General features: G+C 40.5%; 1 protein-coding gene across 1 annotated transcript; it reads left to right on the top strand.

Moving 5' to 3' along the window:
• The first annotated feature begins 290 nt into the window (after window positions 1-290).
• Window positions 291-16,748, top strand: LOC124637702 (protein hairy). Its single transcript, XM_047174320.1, has 4 exons — window positions 291-552; window positions 14,583-14,678; window positions 15,008-15,302; window positions 15,476-16,748. The coding sequence occupies exons 1-4, from the start codon at window positions 442-444 to the stop codon at window positions 15,754-15,756; spliced, it is 783 nt and encodes a 260-aa protein (XP_047030276.1). The 5' UTR covers window positions 291-441; the 3' UTR covers window positions 15,757-16,748.
• Window positions 16,749-23,267: the final 6,519 nt, after the last annotated feature.

The following is a 23,267-nucleotide window of genomic DNA, read 5'->3' on the forward strand; positions in this document are numbered from 1 at the left end:
TTTAGTTCTATATCCAACTGATGCTGAAAGCTGAGTAGCATGCAGCTAAACATAGCAACATAAAAAGAAAGTACGTACATATGGCTATTTATAACTCCTAACATAAACAAACAAAAAGACAGATGACGTCATTAGCATAACGCACTAATCTCACACCCAAAAAAAACAAAACGTGACGTATGATAATGGAGCTCGGTGTAATAACGCGGAGGCACGCGAGACGCCTCGCGCCGCGGCCGCCGCGCCTCGTGCAGGGCGCGCGTGCCTGCCTCGCGTCCCAGCGAGCCGCACGACGAGCACCGCTCAGTCGCGCGTCAACCGCGGCACCCAGCGCACGTACCTACGTACCCACGCTCCTCGCTCCAACGATGCTGTGATTGCACTTACGTACGACGGACTTGAATTTGGATGTTTTTTTAAGTGAAGTGTTAAGTAGTAACTATGGTGACGGGTATTGCCGGCAACCCCCAACAGGCTTCTAACCCTGTGGTGGTGAATATGAGCCCTTCAGCGACGCAGGTTGAACAGAAAAAGAGTGGTGATAATAGAAGGGTAAGTTTCATCTCTCTTTTTATTTGTTTACATTATGTGATTATGTTAGAAGTCGATATGGTACACATAACTATTTAGGAATAAGATATTTTTAGAGTTATCTTTTATTTAGAGGATTTTTTATGTTATTAAAGAAAGACATCAACGCGTAATATTTTTTAATTTTTATTAATAAAATTACATTTTATTTACTTTGTTACTATAATGCCACTTACTTATAAAATAACACAGAATAAAATGCTAGCAAAAGTTCAGTCCAAAAGTGTAGTTATGCTCCAGCTCCAGCCTGAAGCGCCGGGTAGACTCTACGTCGCGGATTTGTAGCGCCTGAAATATTTAATTGCTGTCTCATTAATTATTCTACGATTGTATTTATTCTTTAGGAACTACCAACCCTAAATTATTGTATTGCGGCATCTACATATACATATTTGTAACTGCTTTGGAAGTAGCTGAAAAGTCAGCCAAATATTTTTTTTTTTCAGTTACGCGTAGATACATCCTAAGTAGAATAGCGAAAAGATTTATTCCTGCGATAGCTTAAACTATAGAAATACCTCTAGAATCATGATCGTGTATTTATTGTTTAACTTAGACTGGAATATATTCCTTCTTAGCTCCGCTGGTTGGTGCATCACGTTAATATTTTAGCGAGGCGTCGCCAACTGGCTGTTGTCACGGTTTCGCCAAGACGTGCAAATCACGAACTGGGCTATACCGTTTTATATATACTAATATGCTATGTAGGACTTGTACCTATATACCTAGGCCTTATTTTGGCCCATAATTTTCAGGTTCCTAGATACAGTTTTTTTTAGATTTTTATTTAACGTAAAACTGATTTTCAGAGAGTACATACCCCTGAAAATGGAAATTAAATAAAGAGGAACAGATTTATACGCCTGTTGATAATGATAACTATTTAGGCTTTCATTTATTGCACAAACAAATGCAATAACTGGATTAAGTATTGTACGAATATTTTCACACATTTGCAGTTGCACCGCGGAATCCTAGCGACGATGTGTTGACTGTAAACTGTCTGAAGGTCATGTCTGAAATAGTTGGCTTACACCACAGCTTACACGTATCGGCGAAATTGTCGCGTTTGTCACCCAGCCCCTTTCAGGAAAACCCGTGACGTTGCCGCGAAAAGTAAGCGTAGGAGACGGTTACTTGTATGAAAACAACCACATTAGAATTTGAAATGCTAGTAGTGCGTTTTAAATCGCATTAATGTTCAACAGTTTTCCAATTTTATATTCGATGTTTAACATCAGCAATTGTTGTTTTTCCAATCGCGCTGCAAAAACTACAAGGTTTTTTTGTGCGAAATGTAGGAAGCTTTTTTTAATCCTTGTGGGTTTAATTAACATTTAAACGGCGCAAACATTTTCCCACGCAGCGTCGCTTCGGCTTCGAGCGGTTACTCCTACGCGAGCGTTAACAGCAAATAATGCAACACTCGGCGCGGCGCCACCCACATCGCATCCCTCTTATCTTGCCAGCCACTCGAGCCGACTTACTAGCAGCCCAGGGTTATCACCTAAGTACCGATTCCAAGTTTCGTGAGCGTTCGCACTCAACACGTAATTATAACTCTATTGAAATGAAGAGTCGTATGCTAAATCACACTGGGGCCCGATTCTCCTAATTTTACTTAAGCGACATACGACTGACGTTCGACTCGATTCGACTGAGATCCGATCCCGACTCGATTACGATTGAAGCGTATGTGGCATTCCGCTATTTTTTCTTTGAAATAAACGTTTTTATCCTTTTGTGTCATTCAGTAATGAATCATTTTGTCTGCAAATGATTTACGATTGCAAAATGATTGTACAGCAAACTACCGTATAAACCAAAATCACCAAAATAGCAGACCAATCGCACACCAATCAAATGTCAATCGAATAGGATTGGTCTTTTATTAGTAGCAGTAGAATGCCCGATATGGTTAAAACTGCTATTGCTATTCGATTTCTATTCGATTTTGACATTATTAACTTAGGAGAATCGGGCCCCTGGACTGGAAGCCGACCCCAACATAGTTGGGAATAAGGCTCGGTGGATAGATGCTACGTCACATGATTTAGATATTACATCTTCATTCATTTTGTCGGATAATAATGTTTTTACTCGCAAAAGTGAGCGCGAATGTAATACGACCAAGTACCGATGACAGTCTTTATTATGTAAAGAATTCTAAGATTAGTGCTACGTGATTAAATGGAAAAAGTTAACTTGCAAAACTTGCACTAGGCACTCTGGTTACTAGTCACTTCTATACCATTATCACTTATGCAGCAGCACAGTGGTCTGATATTATGAGCTCAAATCACTTCAAAGATACAGCGTATCGTAATTATTTCAAGTAGGTAATGTGCGTATTGATAACGCACGTGGGAGACCGCTTCCTTGTTTGTATGCATATCACATGATACATACATGAAAACTTTCCTGAAATACGTGCCAAGTGGGCTTGCCGTTTACATGGTAATGTGGTTGTTGTCCACTTTCACGTCTTTTTCAACGGACCATTTATGTATTGCTTTTTAGCACTGGAAAACGTAACTATAACTCGTCGAGCTCGGTCCATCCCTTCGATCAGACCGACATACCTACATACTTCTGTTAAGATACACGTTCTAAAATTCGCTGCCAAAATCCATAAATTATATGATTACGGTGTCGCCAGCCCTCGGAGCCGTCCAGACGGTAGGAGCGTGAGTCAGTGGAGGCGTGGGCGTCGCGTGGGTGACGCGCCGTGGGCTAATTGTCGTGGGAACGTCCGCCCTTCCCCCCACCGGCCGTCGCCTACACCAGGACGCTAGAATGCGTCATAGGATAGCATAATGAATGAGTAGCCCCAGACCTGTCAGCGATGTGTTTTTACGACTGTCGCTAGAGGTGACTATCTAAAAATGTCGCTTGATATTAAGTAGGTATGTATAACGCCAAAATAATAAGTGGACTTTGCAATGCACTACTGAACGATTCTTTGTGACTATGTGGCTTTGTGACTTTCGTATGTGTATCCTAGGGAATCGAATACGTGAATGTGAGCAATCAAAGAACCATGCATCCACGCCACGCCCTGCTCTCGCTAAGGCGACGTCAGTTAATATGATACTATTTGAAAGGCTGTCGGTCCTATCAACTGTCTGATCTATCAGTCTCCATATTAATCACGCTACACGACACGTAGACAGTAGATGGATGCTGACGCGTAATTACACGCGTCTCGTCTCCTGACTGGAGGAAGCTATTAGGCGGCCGGCAATCCATCATGTGATGATAAACATCATGACTGCCGTGAGATAAGCCGTCGGCGCGTCGCGTGTGACCGGCCTAACGCCCACGCGTCGACGCCACAGACCGATACTGCCTACAGTGCCTACAGTGACCTACCGCGGCTAGATAAGGCTTCGTGATTGTATCGTGGAAGTCGTAGGCTTGGGGCTCGCCTTTTATGGCTTGTTTTAAAGACTATTTAGCGGTGGGATATTGTTTTAACAATTACCAGTATTAATAGAAATATGATTGAACACAAATATGTAGGTTTTTTCTTCATCGAAATCTCAAAACGCAAACAGGATTACAACACTTATAAATATTGTTGGCTCAAACTAATTTCATAGCAATACATCGTCATAACACGTCTGGCTGTTCTAAACAAAAAAGCATCGTCTTGTAGCACATCTAGACGTCTGGCATACTATTATAGTGGCGGAAGTTCGCCGTCCGCTCCCACGCGTTGGCACGCGACGCCGCGGCCGGCGCGTGGCTGCCAAGCGCATGCCAGCCGCTGCTACTGGCAACCAGTGCCAAGTGCCAACTGACTGGCACGCGCAGAAGGCGAACTCTTTGCTCGGTGCTGTAGCTAGCTTGGAGATGAAGGAGCTAACTTCTGAAAGTACTTTCACCAGATACGTTATTTAAGTTAAGGAAAAGATGATGAGGAGATTTAATATTAAATTGGAAAATAGTCTATCGTTAAAGAACACGTATTTATAAGATCCATCAAATATTAAACCCCAGCGGACCTTTTATTTCAAACATATAACGTTCATCAAAGATCACCGCTCGCCGATATTTCGAAGATTCTGTGAATCCGCCGAATGACTGACGTCTTTTAATTAAACGCCGTATAAATAAACCTCTTAGGTAACACCGTTCAATATTAATCGTTTCACATCAAAGATACGTTAATTAATCTCCTGAGCCATCATTACGACTAATGATAGAGGCGGCGTAATTGATGCTGTAAGTTGGTGTAATAACTTGTTCAATTCCTACTTCCTCATACTTCCAACTTGACGTTCACTATTATAAAAGGCGCTTCAAATTGAGATATAATAATCTGCTACATGTATTTATTAAGTACAATAGTACCTATTTTATTTACTGTAGGTGTTTTAACTTATTCACTTGCATTATCTATGAACGTTTCATTACAATTCTCAATGCGCAATACATCAAACTATCATGAATCACCTACATGTCCGTTCGCGAACAAAGCGGTAGGAGCAACACCGACGCATGCGCCGATTAAACGACTTATCTTTCAGAAGGTCGGCGCCTGGCTGCGTCGCTGCGTCGCTTCGCTATTAATCGCGTGCATTAGCACCGACCTGTCAAACGTGCAGATTTAGGCGATACGAATGTATTGACCACTGGGCGACTGCCAGACAGAACAAAATAACCGTCTGACACAGAGGCACTCAACCTATGAAGTGCGAACGTAGCTGTGGTTACTAATGAATAGGGATAGGTAAAATGGCGTTAGACCCCTGTCTATGTATGAGCGATGAATTATACCCCTGTAAGTTATCATATCAATGGAATTTTCAAAAGCACTATAACGTCTTGTCCAGGATCATATTTCCATTAAATAAAACCACTGTTTTTTTATTACAAGTGTGGATTCATTCAAGATGCAAAGTTGGTTAACTTCAATCTACACCATAACATCTACAAATGTTGTGTTCCCCTGTTTTCAAGAGCGCCATCGCCCATGACACAGCGCTCTGCGTAACCAGGGTGCATCGCGTGACTCAGCTCCTAGCCAACAGAAATTGACGGCTTGATCATGTCTCCCGTCCCATTCGATCCACGTTAATATCTATTAGGAATGTCACTGGGAATTTTGTACAGAGTGTGATGAAGTGACACTTGATTGACTTATGGGGAATTGAGCGGGAAGCGAATAGCGATCGAATTATTTATAGGAGAGTTAAGAATGGAATAGCTTTTCAGCGTATCTTTGAACAGGTTCGTGGTACACTTCATATAATGTTTATGTTAAGATTTTCACACTTTCGGATGATTTATGAGCTTGGACAACAATGGAAAAGTAATCGTTAGCGTGATAACCCACAGCCACTAAGTCACTGCAGACAGTTGATAACCCTGACGGCACGTGTGTGCGGCGCCCGAGACTAAATCCATTCCGCATGTCGGGCCAAGCGTTACGTAAACGAACCGTTGTGCGAACCGGACAGAAGTCCCACTGGACGTTGGACAATGCGTGATAATGATGTAATTAAAGGTTAATGGTAGTAAGCATGCGTGGACTGGTATATGAAGGTTGAAGAGCTGAGAATCGTAGTGTAATTTCCACACAAATCTTCAATCCAGGAACCCAGCCTACTTCAAAAAAAATATTTTACGAAGTGAGGAAGACTGAATTCAATTCGCAAGAAAGCAAGGCAAGAGTTCACGTTTTTGTGATTTGTTCTTTCGGAAAGGTGACCACACAGGTGGTCTTCCACATGATATCTTCGTGGGTTCATGTACTTATCGATTACAGGCTGCGTGCTGCCCTTATCGCCCACCTGTTATCCGAGACTATCAGCTGACGTTATCATCGACACTCACATGGCGCGAGCCGCGGTCGTGAATGCGTGACAGATAGCGTGTCGCGACAGATAACATTTTTTGTTTTGGGTCAATGGGACATTGACTCCTCTCGCTATCAAAATAAACATAATACAGTAGCTGGTATTTAAAATTTTCCCGAATTTTCATCAATAACAAGTGATGAAGTTTCCTTCATATTAAAATGTATTTTGTCATTCTTGAAGAACAGCGGACACGTTCTAGCAAGCGGCTATTATTGATATTTTGTAAAGGCGATTGTAATATGTATCATCTCTCATCTCTCCTTCTTCGTGTCCCTTCCCACACTACGAGCCGCTATGATGGATCGTTCACTGTTCGTGCTGTGAGACTGTGGAATTCCCTTCCACACTCGATACGCGAAAGCCCATCGTTGGGTGCATTCAAGAGACGAGTAAAGGAATACTATTTATCGAAATGAATGATATATATATTGATATATATATGATTCGTATGTATATATATAATATATATTTTTATATGTATTATGTTTATGTATTGTGTAGTTTTACTACATATATATGTTTAGTATATTGTTATTTTATATATATATATTTTTTGTTTGGTTATTAATGTTTGTTGTGCACTTTTTTTGAATCTACCCTACCACTATCGAATCTCTCTATGGCTTTGGTTGGCTGTAAGAGAACCCAATTCTGGGTTAAGCTCGCCATTGTACATAAACTGTCTGTATTCTTTTTGTGTATTTATTGTTAAGTGTGCAATAAAGAATAAGAATGTAAGCGTGTAACTAACGTCATGTTTTCTTTGAGCCGCATGACAGGTATTTTGTTAGCAGCTAATACATACAGAAATATAGGCGATAATTGAAATGGCGCGTTTGCACTTGCGGCGGGTGTAAAGTGGGTGGCTGTAGACTGTAGACTGTAGACTTGTAGATGTGGGTGTGTATGTGTGAGTTGGCTATATCGGGGCGCCGCGACGCCGCAGGGCGCCCGGCCGCACGTGCCGCCGCCTCCGCGCGGCTGGGGCGCCGTCGGCGGCACGGCGTCTTTACGACCTGCGGAAAACTAGGCACGCGAGTTTCTGTGAGAATTTTCAATTTCATGTTTTTTATTCGTGTATTTTTTTATTATTAATAAAATATTTCATTGTCATGATATTTATCATCTTGGCACGTGTGTACTTAATATTACAATTGAGCTCCAACTATCGATTTAAACAATTTTTTTTATTCCAATCGTAGGTACACTTCAGGCCACAAAACTCGAACACGCAGTTAGATAAATCATCATAAACACTGATGATCATAAATAACGCGCATGTCAATCTGTGTGTCATCTCTCAATAAACACTAACTGAAGGCGAGAGTAATGTCGCACTGGCCCCGACAATTTGCACACCAGTGTAATTACGTTAATGTGCTCTACGTGAGCCACGCTTCGGCCGCACGCGCAGAAAATATAAACTAGAAAATCTATGACGAGATTTTCTTTTTACATCGACATGATGTAATATGTAATGCATTTATCTATTGTTAACTCGTTTAAAGCATCGGTTTCATAACATAAATGAAATACTTTCAATGTTATAGAGTTTTTGCATATGGTGTTTTTCAGTATCAGAGGTTTTGTGTTTAGACTTGAGACGGTGGATAAAGGCTCGCCGCTTATTACGTAGGTGCTATAAATGAAAAATTGTAGGCATGGTACTATGTACTTATCTATGAATTTAAAAAATAAATACAGTCGCTCGTGATTTTCAATTTGCGATCTTATTTTTAGAGACGGCGAAAATATTGAATGTGCAAATACGTAAGTAGGTATCGTTATCGAGACGCTAATTATTTTCGCCTGCAAGCTCGAGCGTATAAAACATGGGGGTTCTTTATCCTCGACTGCGGAAGCAGTCTCGTGCGGAAGGCGTCGGGCATTTCCCGCCATCGTACGCGCGCGCCTCTGCCCTCCACCACGTTCTATATTTCGTGCGAAAATATAAACTGCCTCACCGTCTGACTTTGGCGTATCGGTCACACGTTAGCGAGAGCTAATTTTGAACGCGTAACCGTGACGTCTGTGTACTTCGAACCACTGTGCTAACGAAACAAATTCGTAGAAGATCAAAATGTGATAGACGAGACGGCCACTATTTATCAGACGTAGTGCCAATTCTGAGAATTTTTATATAAAAATTATTTGATCTTCTTGCTTTGGATTCGCGCCAGAAAAGAGAGACACGCATCGCTGATAGTTGATAAGGATTGAAACGCAGGCAGTTATCAGGATGTAACAAAGGGATGGCGTCGCCGTGTTACACATTAGTAGGTATATCGGTCGTTTGATCATCACGTGGTCCCGCCACGCGTGATTTAGCGTCACGGCGCGCGCGCAGCCAATCACGACACGGACGACCTTCACCTTGAGGCAGTCGCACGCGCCGTCACCGCCGTGTAACCAGAGATTAATGGCTCTTTTTGTCACGCGCCTTACTTGGTGTCACCCGGCGATAAAGCGATAACAATGTTGTTTATACACAGAATAAATAATACTACAATACACGAACTTACCACGAACTCGTATGACTGATAATAGCAGCGTTTTACCTGAAATAAAACGCATATTAAATACTTACCTTATTTGAAGCTTACTAGTTTGAGATAGGCACCTACGTGTTTTCCGCTTTTATCTCTGTCCTTTTCTACCCCATATCTTGCATCTCTCTCGCACACCGACCAGTTTCACTCCCCACCAGGCAGGAGGCGACGAGTGTTCTCGGCGGCCACAGTTCGTCATTGAGTCGAAAACACCAGGCAGAAATTAAAATGTAAGCTTCAAATAAGGTAAGTATTTAATATGCGTTTTATTTCAGGTAAAACGCTGCTATTAAATTCTTGACCGTTATTTGAAGCTTACTAGTTTGAGACGTGTTTGTTATCGCCTGGTGGAAGTGGACGCCAATGTGAGCAAAAGCACAATGAAATTGTGTATGTAAATAGGTACTTAGGTACACGAGTAATCACATGTAAGTATGTGTATTGCGTCCTGGAATACTAATGTAATCAAAGTTAACTGGTACTGGTACTCAGCTACATCCTGTTAGACTGGAAGCCGACCCCAACATAGTTGGGAAAGGGGCTCGAAGGATGAGTAATAAAAATTAAAAGAGAGATGCAAGAACAAAAGCAAAAATTGATTTCATTTTCTAATAGTAATTAACAAAAACATTGCGATACTTCTTAATAACAATAGTAACAAAAATATAGACATTAATCAGCTGGATTAATTAAATAATGGAGATAACTTGCTACTTCTATTTAGTGGGTATCTTTCCCTTCTGTAAAAATGGGCAAATGTATTGCCTGATCGCCAATTACCCTTTGCTAATATATCGTCCAAAGGTATATTGTCAACACAGATTTTGACGCTACCGCCGAGTGGAAGCTTCCTGGGGTTGTAGTTATTCCTGCCCCTTTTAACAATGTCTTAATCCACCCGTATCATCGTTCGGGTGCCTGCCTTTGGTTGGCCTCTAACGGATATAAATAAATTTAAGGAATTAGCCGATGTCCGTCTATCTTCTAACAAGGCTTTAGTCTTTCTGACCCAATACACTGGACTTAGATTTATATTTTCCTGATTATCCATCAAACAACAACCCGACTGCCTATGACTAGAACTGTCGGTCTTAGAGCCAAAGACTGGCCATAAGATTAAATTATCTTTGTTGTTTTTGAAATGTTCTGGGTCTATTGCAAGCAAGGAAAGATCATGGACTCGCCTTTCCGAAACAAGCTAGCAAAAGAAAGAGCAGCAGTGTGCCTGGAAGTTGCAAATGGATTATTCTCGTCTACGTTTACTGCACTTAAGTAGGTTACCAATTGGTCAATATTCCAGATGGACGGCTTCCCGGGGAACAGGTTTGCTCAGCGCTATTGATTTTAAAATGTGTCCGACTAGAACGTGTGAACCTAGCTCTAGAGTGGTTTCTGCATTGCATAGTGTAGCTATAACTGACTTGTGTAATAAAATAGTATTGTATGCTAGTTTATTTACTATGTGTAAGTCCGCTAAAAATTGGGTAAGTATAGGTCCAAATAGGGATTCAAGGATTCATAGGATCCAATTTCATACTTTTCGCCCCAATTTAACCATCGACTCCAAGCTGATTGATAAGTGTTGCGTGTGGATTGAAGAAGACTTCAGTCGGAGAGACTCCTTGTCCCTCCCCCCCCCCCATTTCCTTGACCTTGGCAGGGGGTATCCCCGTTGCTGTGTCTATCGGTTTCTGCTCGAGGTTCATCAGTGTGTAGGGTACTGCTAATGATCGGGACTTCGGGAATCTGCTCGCCAAAATACCTGGTGCCACCGAAGGAACTACTATGAGATTAACTCCCGTTCCTGAATTGAGATGACTGAGGACCTACGGTATAAGGTAAGGTGGCGGTAATACCCATGCTAGCGGGTAAGTCAAAACTTGAGAAAAATGCATCGTGGAACCCCGCTTTCGGGTCCTTCAGATCTAGGGGCACGTAGTACACAACTATGTGTCCCTGGGCTCGCTTCGAGGCAAATAGGTCCACTGCTGATACAAGATGCCACTCCGGTGGAGGTTTGTGTCGGGAGAGATGGTCTGCCTGACTGTTGAATAGGGCTGGTATATGATTCACGACGTGATAGATTTGATACAGCTCAAGATAACTGAATACTCTGTACGTCAAGTTCGGTAGGCTCCTTGATCGGGTGCCACCTTGATTTCTTAGATATGACACCACAGTCCCATTTCTGCATTGAAAAATGGCTGTTGATCTCTTTAGCAACTTGCCGTGATTTTCCAGTTAATACTGCAAGCATCTCTTTCAGATCGCAGTGAAAGCCTTTTTCTCTCTCGTTCCATGAACCCATTACGGGAGTTCCGTTCAGTTGTGCCCCCATCCTACATCGGAGGCGTCCGTGGTTATAAGGTGACAGGGAAGTGGCGAATGAATATCCAAGGTTTGGTGGCAGCTGACCAGCCACCACTTTAGATCTGCTAAGGTATCTGCTGGTAGGTTCAACATTGCTATACTCCATTCACCGAGCCGTGAGCCCACAATGTAACCAAAGAATGACACTTTTTCAAAATGGTGGGTATAACCCGACCGATGACAAAAACGTCACATTTTTATGTAAAATGTTCTTAGTATCTGTGGTCTTCAATTAAGTAGGGTTCTATGTATGACAGTCAAGACTTCTAGGTTCATTTTACATGTAAACGATTTACTACATATTTCATTAAAATTAAGAAAATAATTTACGGCATTTATTATACATATTTGATTTCAATTAAGTTTGAAAAGATTGCATAAGTTCCACAGACATCGTTCTAAAATATCATTTCTAATGTTGTCAGTATATTACTTTCGTAGTTATTTTTATAAAATATGATCATTACTTCAATCGTGACTTATAAGAACCCTTTTTATGGTTTGTTCACCGTTTGGCTCACGGTTCCATGAATAGGGTAGGTATAGATTGCTGTTCAACACTGCATTGAGGAAAGTGAGGAGAGCCCGATAATGCAGTCTGCCGTATGGAACAACGAAAACTTGCGAAGTTTAAAAGTCCTATCAAGCTATGCAGGTCTTCTAAGTTTGTCGTGCTGTTTGTCACGTAGTGCGTTTTGTCATTATCTTGTTGATAATGCTTGCGATTTATTCACTTGCCATCCAAAACATGGTGCAAATGATCCCAAAGTAGGCAAATATATCTTGGTGAGCCACCAGAAAATCGAGATACACAATTATGAGTAACCCTTGAGTTTTCAAAGTTTGAGCCACCCAAATTGGTCACTGTGGCGAAGGTCTTGGGTGCCGTGCTTAAGCCAAATGGTAGGCACGTAATCTGAAGCAGTCTTCTTCTGTATACTAGTCGAAGAACATATCTGTGACCTTCGGCTACCGGAAGGTAGAAGTAAGCCTGGGCGAGATCCACTTGCACAGCCATTCGTCTTTCTGAAGAAACTCTAGCACCCGAAAAACATTTATTAAACTGAAGGGTTCCGTAATTATGAACTTGTTGAGAACCTTGAGATTGAGTATTGGACGGTTCTTTCCGTCGCCTTTTGGGCACAAGAAACATATTGGAAAGAAAGCTGGCAGAATTTGCAGCTATCAATAGAACTTTTTGTTTTATCATTTGGGATATGACGACATCCATCTCTTTGGACTCTCTGGTCAAATCTGGCATTATCTATCAAAGGTGGCTTTTGGCCAATGGTATGCGATACCCAGTTATTATTTTTAACAAGAAAGGCGGAGCTCCCATTTCTTTCCATTGGTCCTGATATAATGTTAGGCAACCCGCCTGGAAAGTCATAACTTACGTGCCTTGTTGGACGCATCAAAGTCCGCCTGCGGTCCTGGACGCTTTCTGTTTCCTCTGTTGGACATGGTTCCTATTGTAATTTACTCGTGATATCCCAAGGGAGCTTTTAGAGTTTTGCGTCACACGCCATTCAGCGTGAGTGTGATTACCATTTCCCTTCGAGGGAAGGTTATAATGGCGACTCTTCGAAAGTCGATCCAAAAAGCCACCCTGCGAGGGTAGATTGCAATGATGGTACGACCCGCAACATGCATGATTGGTACCCTGCGAGGGTCCGTGATAATGAGCCGACCCCTGCGGGGGATGGCTAGTATACTTACTGGTCCCTGCTTTGTAATGATGCTGCTACTCGCAACATGCAAGATTGGTACCCTGCGCGGGTCCGTGATAATGAACCGACCCCTGCGGGGGGTGGCTAGTATACTTACTGGTCCCTGCTTTGTAATGATGCTGCGACTCGCAAAATGCAAGATTGGTACCCTGCGCGGGTCCGTGATAATGAACCGACCCCTGCGGGGGGTGGCTAGTATACTTACTGGCAGTCCTAGGCGGAGCGTACCAAGTCTTTCAAGGCCGAAAACCATCACACGCCGTGATAATGAGCCGACCCCTACGGGGGGTGGCTAACAGACTTACTGGCAGTCCGAGGGGAGCGTACCAAGTCTTTCAAGGCCGAAAACCATCACACGCCGTGATAATGAGCCGACCCCCATGGGGGGTGGCTAACAGACTTACTGGCAGTCCGAGGGGAGCGTACCAAGTCTTTCAAGGCCGAAAACCATCACACGCCGTGATAATGAGCCGACCCCCATGGGGGGTGGCTAACAGACTTACTGGCAGTCCGAGGGGAGCGTACCAAGTCTTTCAAGGCCGAAAAGCTTTCTTGACACCACCAGCCCTCTTCAAGTGCGGTAGTGACCAGTCCGAACTAAGGAGATGCTGGTTGGACCGCACCTCACACCATTCTTTTTTGTCAAAAAGTTGAACGCCTTGCAGGATTGAACTAGGGCCACAGGTGCCTTAGGAACTTCGGGCTTGCTTTCTTTTCCATAGTCACGTGCACGGGCTGTGGTAGCTTTATTATTTACCGCATCCGTATTTGCTTTATAAGTCACTCATTCTGAAAACAAATTACTGAAAAAAAAAAAAAGTACACGGAAGAAACTCGTGACAAAAAAGGGGTAGATGTACAAAATATTAACACTTGATTTCGCAAAATCGAATATCGAACGGTAAAACCGTTAACAAATTGTATAAAATATTATAAACTCACCTGTGTTCTGCGAGAGCACTGAGTTTATTTTTCAACGAAATACTACAGCGGTTGGTTAGACCAACCTTCTCGGGCGGAAAACAAGACGCCAATGACGAACTGTGGCCGCCGAGAACACTCGTCGCCTCCTGCCTGGTGGGGAGTGAAACTGGTCGGTGTGCGAGAGAGATGCAAGATATGGGGTAGAAAAGGACAGAGATAAAAGCGGAAAACACGTAGGTGCCTATCTCAAACTAGTAAGCTTCAAATAACGGTCAAGAATTTAATAAATAGTTAGCATGGTGTCAAAACTGTCCGCTTGGTAACCAATACGTCGCGTGACCGTGTAATACAAATGTAAAATTCACATATTATCCTATCTACCTCTTTGTGCTAGAGTGAGCCTTAACCTTGCGTGTAACATTTAGCTCGTACACGTGTTGCTAATGGATGCAAATGCGGCGTGTTGACGCAAGTCGCAAGGATACCTGCCTATTATCAACTGTATGTTTGAACCGTGACTGTTTATTAACGAAACGTTTGTGTTGTTACAGAGCAACAAGCCGATTATGGAGAAGAGGCGACGGGCGCGCATCAATAACTGCCTAAACGAACTCAAGGCGCTAATTTTAGATGCTATGAAAAAAGACGTAAGTTCAAACCAAATATTAGGTCTTTGCGCGTGTATTTATAGGCTTTAAACATTTACATTGACGACTAGACGTTCATTATCTCTTTAAACATTTACCGTCTTACCACAAAAAATTTTTAACGTCAGTTTAAGACTTGTCTAAAAAAATTTCAAATTATGACGTTGACATATGGTTCATTTTGGAGCCACATTTTTTTTAGACAAGTGTAAAACAGTGGTTAAAGTTTTTGTAGTAAGGCCATTAAATACTTATTTAATCCTGCTCCAAAGACGAGCAAATTATGTAGAACGTCAAGGTTCCTAACAATTATTTTGTCCTTGTTACAGCCGGCGCGACACTCCAAACTAGAAAAGGCTGACATCTTAGAAATGACTGTGAAGCATTTAGAAGGGCTTCGGTCAGAAGGTGCGGGTTCCCCGGACCGGTTCCGTGCCGGGTACCGGCACTGCGTCACCGAAGTGTCCAAGTTTCAGGGCATAGAGCCTGCGTTAAGGAGGAGGCTTGTCAGGCATTTGGAAGGGTGCGTCAATGCGCCGGGAGCGAGGCCTGCCGGGGCACCCACGCCGCCTTCCGACGTTGAAGACGCGCCACCAACTCAACACTCAACTATTTTTATATCTGGTGAGTATTAGGCGTCCTCAACATTTGTCAACAGTTGTTACATCCTTAAAACATTAATCATTACTGAGTCATGGGTATACGCATTTGGGAATTCAAATTGCGACATAAATAAAGAGAAGATAAGCTGATTTGTAGGTATTTGTTAGTGTGCTAACTATTCTCTATTATTTCAGCCGGTCCTGGTTCGGGCGTGAGACTGGTACCGACGAGGTTATCGAATGGCGACATCGCGCTGGTTCTACCAGCGGGGGTGAATGCCAGCACTTTGGGTGCCCTCCCTACGCTGGTACCTCTATCCCCGCGTGATGCTGCGTCCTCCACGTCTTCGGAAACCCGCTGCTATTCCCCCGCGAGCTCAGGTTGGGGGACTCCTCCACCAAACGAAGACTCAGCCCCTCTTGCCCTCGTCACAAGGAAACAACCCCCAGAAGAAAAGCCTTGGAGACCATGGTGACGCTCCCTCCATTCCTTGCATAACTCTGTGATATATTTTAGCTGTATATATTAGTATGTCAAATACGACAGAATATAGTTCCTAGTGATAGATAGTACAGATTAAATGCTTTCGGCAAAGAGAACGACTTTTACTTGAGTTACTTGATCGGACAGTTTAGAATGTGTGATAGAATTTATAGATATAATTTTGATGAGAGTGTATAATTCCTTTCTGTTTAACGAGAGGTTTATTTTAGTTGTAACTTATAGAATATTATCGTGTATATTCGCAGATGACATCTGAGGCAGTATTTCATGTATCATTTATGTAGCGTCATGTAGCATTACTACGTTGTATTCATTAAAATAGATTTAGGTCATAACTAGTGCCATTAATTATTTTTCTTCATTGTACAATTAGTTTGCTTAAAGCTTTTGTAAATACGAGTTTATGCAAATGTTGAGCGCTTGACGGTCAATGTTTGAATGTAATTGATATGATAGAATTCCGTGTGCCTTATACAGCAAAATCGTATAGTCTTCCATTACATAGGCGTATGTTAATGTTTAACATGTAATATATACTTGATCGCAATGATAAATAATTGTTGATTGATTTACGCTCAATATTCATTTAGTTACGTTACCGGAATAAACCAGTAGTCATTATGGTCTTCCTTTACCAGTTACCGATCGAGGACAGTTTATTTTTAACATACATTTAGTTTATAGTTAATTTAATTGTAAGAGTGAAGAAATATTAAGCCTTTCATAGTACTACATACTTAAGTAATGTCAAATGATGTGTATTTATGTTTGCATCTTATTATTATAACTAATTGAATGTTGTATGAACAATTTTGTAGTTTATTTTAGTTGTAAACAATTATAACAATTTGCCGTCTCAATGTAAATTATTAAGAGAATAACGTGATATTATTTAAGAATATGAGTAATAAATGTACCTAAAAGAAATATGCCATTAATGTAGAAATAAAAGTATGAATATAAGAATGAAAAGTTTTATTACAAAAATCCCATTTCATGAAACCAAACCCATAAAAGCAGTGACAGCTTTAAAAAGTCACTCATTCAACTAACCGCATCCATTTCAGGCCTGGGAAAAACTTACCCAGTTGTTAATAATTACTATTGAAATATTGGAACGTTCCAAAAAATCATAATAATTAGCGGTAATTAAATAATTCGCAAATGACAAAGATATAAGGATATAAAAGAAAAAATTTAGATAAAATTACAAAGGCGGTAGCTATCACCAGCCACGAATAAATTCAACATTGTCAATAGTTTGTTCCGTCCATACGTCATAATTACTTGTCTCACTAGTCACTCACTGTGTAGTCACGCTTTCCTACTGTGAATGGATATTATCAGCCTCTAGAGGTTAAAAATTACAATAGCTTTCTTAAAAAGAGCGTATAGTGAAATATCAATTTGCATAGAAATAGCAGTTTCAGATAATCTCGCTGACAAATTCGTTTTATTTGTTAATTAATGATTATTATGTCTATTCCTCTGCTAGATCACAGAAATCTGGGCTGCGGGTTGTTCGAAAGAGGTACCGCGGCCCTAGCACATAAGAAGGCCTACGACGGAACACGACGGCTTTTAGTCAGTAAGAGCAGGCCTCTGTCACTCGACGTACTTGCGCGCGATAAATGCCTACCGCTCGCTGGGTTACCGGTAGCCCCACGCGGCTCAGGGCTTTCAACAGTCACACGCGCCGCGCGCGCTCTAATATTATTATTTTTATTTCATGGCATGTTATGCTGTTGGTTTTTATTAGGTTTTTTAAGCTACCTCACAAACTGATGGATTATTTTGAGTTGTGTTGGTTTATATGCTACTATTGTAAGATTTAGAAACAGTTTATATGTATGAACTTATCTAGTAATTCTATTTTTTTTTATAAATTAATATATTTCTACTTTATGATTTTAACAACAGAGATCATTAGGTACTTATTTTACTTTAGATACCTACTTAGTTATATGAACTGTATTGTGAGTTTTGTAGGTCAAAACACATCTCGAGTGTAAGTAGGTATAGTTCCAACTTAATGACAACTCGGAACATTACGCGTGTCGCTACGCAGAAACCAATTTTAGGTATGTATCAACACACTCGACGGAGTTGTACCATATGGGGTATGGCACTTGTGCTCGAAAAATAGTTGGAAACCGACTTTGATTTTGACGAAAGCTTTACTTAAGTACTTACCTATGCTTACGTATTAGGTAATATTTAGTTAGTAATATATACCCATACTCCATTTTAGTAGGCAATACAATAGTTAACTAAAGAAAAATATTCTTGATATTACTTTTTATTTAAAAACTCAGTTTTAAAAATGGCTCTCTTAAAATAAGCGTAACTTTTTTTTCCTACTTAAATATTAATAAATTGTAAGAAGCAACCCTAAGCACGGCCACGGCACGGTTGCGGTCACTGAACTGTGCGCTATCGCATTGGAATAACAATCAAGCGCTCGAGCTTTTAAGGTTCATTTTATAACGCAGATAGGAATTTGTAGGTAGTTGGGGAACTTGTAGGTGCTTATAACAGTAGGTATGGACTTTTTTGTATGGAGTGATTTATCTGTTACGTAGTAACTATTATATAATCTGTGGTAAGAGTCTGACACTCCCTCACCGCTGCTAACCCACAGCGGGAGGGGTCATTTGATGATTTTTTAAGTCGTTAAAAAAAAAAAAAAAAGATCACAGAAATCTACCCAGGCCTTTTATGTCTCCTTCGCAAGAAAAACATAGCATTTTAAATCATGGTTATACGACCCAGCGTTGCTTTTGTTTTGATTTAGCCGGACTGTAACTCCTCCCACATAAATGCAAACAAATCAAATACATAGCAATTCATATGGAACCACCGCGTGGTCGCCTTTGGTGGTCGCACTAATTCGTCAAACATTCAATTATAACCGTTTGTTTGCGCTGTCTCGACACTAATGACGGGTATTGAAGAATTATTGCACCTGCGGCTGCAATTTGCCATAATCGCTGCGTCCACTAATTATTTACACAATTTTCATGTCTAAGAACTCAATTTATTTTTGGCAAACGAAGAAAATAAATCTTTTATGTTTCGGGCCACCATTTACGTGTCTGTCAACCATTAGCTTTAAGTAAATGAAGTTTCGATGATTTAATTCACTTGGACAGTGTTAATTAGAATGCAAAGAGTATGAGATGACAAACATCAACGTTAATGTTTGCTAAGCTATGACACGCGATGTTTGCGTATCAATCTTAAGTTGAAGACGAAAGGTGTCCAATCCGCCGTAACACCTACATGATTAATTTCCATTAAAACTGGCAAGAACGAGTATCATCATTTAATTAAACGTCATCGCATTACGTAAACATAAATATACTGGAAGCAGTCGTTGTCGCCGAGCACGTAATTATTAATTTAGAAAGTGGTAACACGATACCCACTCAGTAAATATTTTCCGCGCACATCTCGAGAGCCGGCTCATCTGATCACGTTCATTACACAGCTCATTAAAATTCATAAGATGATGTGTTTACGTGTAATGTCCGTAATATGAACTAACGATGAAAGTAATTGAAATGTGATTTTTTATCAATCTGAGTAACATCTGCCGAGCCACCCAAGTGGAGCGCAGTCCCCGGGCGCTGTTACTAACTACTGTCTTGCTTATCATAATACCGTACCCGTGTAATTTTCTCCCAATAAGTTCGATTTCGAATATATTATTTGAACAGCCTCATCGATTACCTGTTTAATGAGCACGAGATATAAATTCGCATTAAGATTCGCATCGAAAAGAAACTTCGTTGATACAACCTATATTTTATGATAATGTTTGGAAAAATATTCGGCGATAATTTCGATAGGTATCGATGCTGTGACTTTATTGCCTATCATTCAAGTGGAAACGAGTGTAGGCATCGAGTTGCATATAAATTGAACTTGTCAAGTGTATGCTGGCGCGCCCGCCTGACTGACGGCTCCTCGTTACCGAAAGGTCGTTGCTTGCTTGTCATTGTTTTTTTACATCTCTTTGTATTCGCATCCAGCGTCGGAGGCCAATTAATCAGTGTTATGACGCGTGACACGACCTAATGAGCAGGGAGGATGGCGGCCGCATGCAAATTGCCGTATTACCAATAATTACTATGTTTCCTATGGTGCTGATTGAAATTGAAATAGAACATACACGGCATTCAGTGAAATGTTTATTGCATCTAGCACTGTTTAATGTAAGGAAAAAACACATGATAACTTTAATGGTTTATGAATAAAAGGAGCATACCTATAACCATAATTTGTGAAAAATTAAAAAATCAAATGATTCACTATATCGCTGAAAATAAACGCTTCAATTAGTCTTACATTTGGAAACTTTCACATATACACCTTACAAGTACAATGAAGCTTAATCTTCAATAACGTCTGTATACACTTTATTTCACTTTTTACCACACTAAGGCAGCGGTGGTCCAGTTAATTTGGTTTTTATAAGCCTTTGTAGTACGAAATCTAGGTGGTCGGAGCCTGATCGAATTTTGATCAAACTTAGGCCCACCGGGTTAGAAATATCTGTAGCATTTACGTAGGTATTTGTCCAAGTCAGTTAAGGTTTTTACAAGCAAGATTATAAAAGGATATGCGAAATCCACGTCAGATCAGGCTTAAGATTATGTTGAAGTCATTCTAAAGTAATTTGATTTAATTTTGAAGACATTTAGATTCAATGGGCGCATTTGATGGAATAAATAAAACAATTTCGGTGTCGTTTGTTTTTTATTTTATACTAATTTGAATTTAATAGCATGCTAAAGATATTTAGCAAATGGTTTTTGCCCTAGTATGTCACGCATTTCTCATACTTAACTGAATACAAAATAAGTATTATATTTAACTATTTATTTTCCTCTATTTATGACGAACAAGTGTAAGTACCCAGACAATAGTACATGTATGTTGTGTTTGTTGATAGCAACATACAATAAAGTTATTTGCGTTTGCTTCACCAAATTATGAAAGTCGCTTTGAAAGCAATTTTACATGTAATTAGATATTGGTAGCAACGTGATCACCCGCCGCTGAGGACCGCAGGTGCATCTCAATTGTGAACATAATGACGAGTTTAGACAGCTTTGTTTTAATAAATACTTTTTTTACTTTTACTCTTTTTAATAAAGCAATTGCCTTAAATACAGTTTTGAGCTATCTGGGTGGGCCGATTGGTGGGCTTTTATTCTTTTAATAATGGCAATTTGAAGAGAACCCAAATTGAGCACCTCCGGTTGGGGTACGGACTGCACAGTTGTAATTTCTGTAAGTAAAAGAGCCTCGTATGACGCTGAATTTGTGCAAACATTAAGAAATGCTCCACAAGGTAGCATGCTAATAAGTTCTGATTTATTCATCAAATTTGCATAATGTAATGTGTAGAGAGTTAGGAAGTCAGTCATTTTTGCCGGCAGTTACCGACTACTTCTTTTGTAATTTCGGACATAATGGCTTAAAAATTAGCGATGGTTAGTGATACCTAATTATAATTTGTATTCAGAAAAGACTTTTAGTTTTTGGTGAAAATATATGAGCAATAAATACATCTTAAAGTTCTCGATATTTTTTCAGATAATAAATAAACTAAGTAGGACATACTTAAGTTGTCATACTTAATTGGCTCCGACAGTAATTTGTTTGTTTTTAATTCTAATGCCACCCAAAAATTGTCTCCTACCCAAACCATACATGTCGGTGGTCTGCCTAAGGCTGTCTATATGGTCATCACGTGTCATTAGATAAAAAATGCGAAAAAACAAGGCCGGGGTCCCACCACCCACGGAGGCGCGGCGAGCGCACGTGGTCACGTCACTTTGACAAGCCGGGCTAGCGAACGTCCTGTCATGTATTAAGCTGTCATTCTTTTAGTTAATGCTGATTTGTGTGGGCTTTTTTTTATTGGCTGGAAACTGTATGGAGAGAAATGGTCTCAGTTTAAGTGTATAGGGGGTTTATTAGAAAATTGAGATTTGCAAAATTTACTCTGAACATTCTTTACTGATGATCCTGGGAAATGCTGAAAGTGTCATATGTTAGGCGTGTGGTACCTATACTTTAGGTGTTAAATGCAAAAAATAACGTGAGTTACGTGATGAATTTATGATTTTAGAAAATACCAACAAAATAAGAGCAGGTACTGCTAAATAGATACGCATAACTATGTCTAATATTACATTCATAGTAAAAGTACAACCAGTATAACCCTTGGCAATCAGCTAAAAATAAAATTGGATAAATTAGATTGCTAATCAGGCATATATAAATACCAACTCGCGCAAAATAAATAACACAATATAAGTCTAGCTAATTAAATAAAACCTAGAGGTCTGTAGATGTTATCTGAGCTCAACAAAGCGTAGGTAGTCAGTTTTCAGGCGGATTCATTCCGAACATGCCTTCAATATGTCCGATCTCGATATAAAGAAAGAATGGCTCATTCGAACCGAACATTAATCGTTCCAATTACTGCTGCGTCGATCGCTCGGTAGCTATCCCTTCAAATTAATTGAATTGATTAACCAATTGAATTAAGCGCAATTCAGTTTTTGTTCGGAGCGTCGTGCGCGCGTACAAGAGTTTACAAACCGTAGAATACCAAGGATTACTCTAGTCGAACACTGACGTCGTGCTTTAATTAGATACACTTGCATTGTTTGGTAATTTCTACATGGTTGACTTAATTTTTTTGTGGCCTGCAATTAGTTGCTTGGAGTCTTTCTTCAGTTGAATGGTATGGGAATGTGAAGCGTGTCCTGGCATTAGTTCGTAATTAGTCGCACAAGAACTAAGAATCTAAATGAACTAGCACAAATACTGGAAGCTTCATCATCCTCCGAGCCTTTTTCCCAATCATGTTGGGGTCGGCTTCCAGTCTAACCGGATTCAGCTGAGAACCAGTGCTTTACAAATACTGAAAGCTTATTTAATGATTTTAAAATGAACTGGGTTTTCGGCAGCTATCCTAATACTTGGTCCATTAACTGCCATGCGTTTAAATCTGGGATCTAGTTACCTATAATATCATCTTAGAATAAATCATCTCTGCAACAAGTCAGCGCGGAATTTTATGATTTAACCCGTGAAGATAATGAGGCAAATTGCTGAGCGACGATTATTTAGAACGACGCCTCAACCACGGGGACATTTCGATGCTTAATTACCTCCGTTGTTAATGCGAGACTTAAAATAAACGAGACGGGAATTTTATCGAGCCGGCGACTACAGCCTTCATGGGTTCTTGAAAAACAAAAGACTACACTCTTACTGTTTGCTTGGTGCTTCAAAGTAATTTTGTCGCATTTTAATTGTCTTACACGCGGCCGTTTTAAGCGGAACCGATACTTATCTTTAAGTTATTCCAGGTTTTTTAAGTTATGAAAATCGAAATGCTTTTTACATTGTTTTATGGGATTTCGCCAGTAGTTTGGAACTGACTTCATCAATTGGCAG

This window comes from Helicoverpa zea, chromosome 16, assembly GCF_022581195.2.
Source record: "Helicoverpa zea isolate HzStark_Cry1AcR chromosome 16, ilHelZeax1.1, whole genome shotgun sequence".
NCBI classification, from domain to species: domain Eukaryota; kingdom Metazoa; phylum Arthropoda; class Insecta; order Lepidoptera; family Noctuidae; genus Helicoverpa; species Helicoverpa zea.

Bases quoted from the DNA above. Each gene is read 5' to 3' on its own strand.
- LOC124637702 (XM_047174320.1), top strand. From the start codon at position 442: ATGGTGACGGGTATTGCCGGCAACCCCCAACAGGCTTCTAACCCTGTG. The intron at 14,679-15,007 runs GTAAGTTCAAAC...TCCTTGTTACAG, and splicing joins TAGATGCTATGAAAAAAGAC to CCGGCGCGACACTCCAAACT. The intron at 15,303-15,475 runs GTGAGTATTAGG...CTATTATTTCAG, and splicing joins CTCAACTATTTTTATATCTG to CCGGTCCTGGTTCGGGCGTG.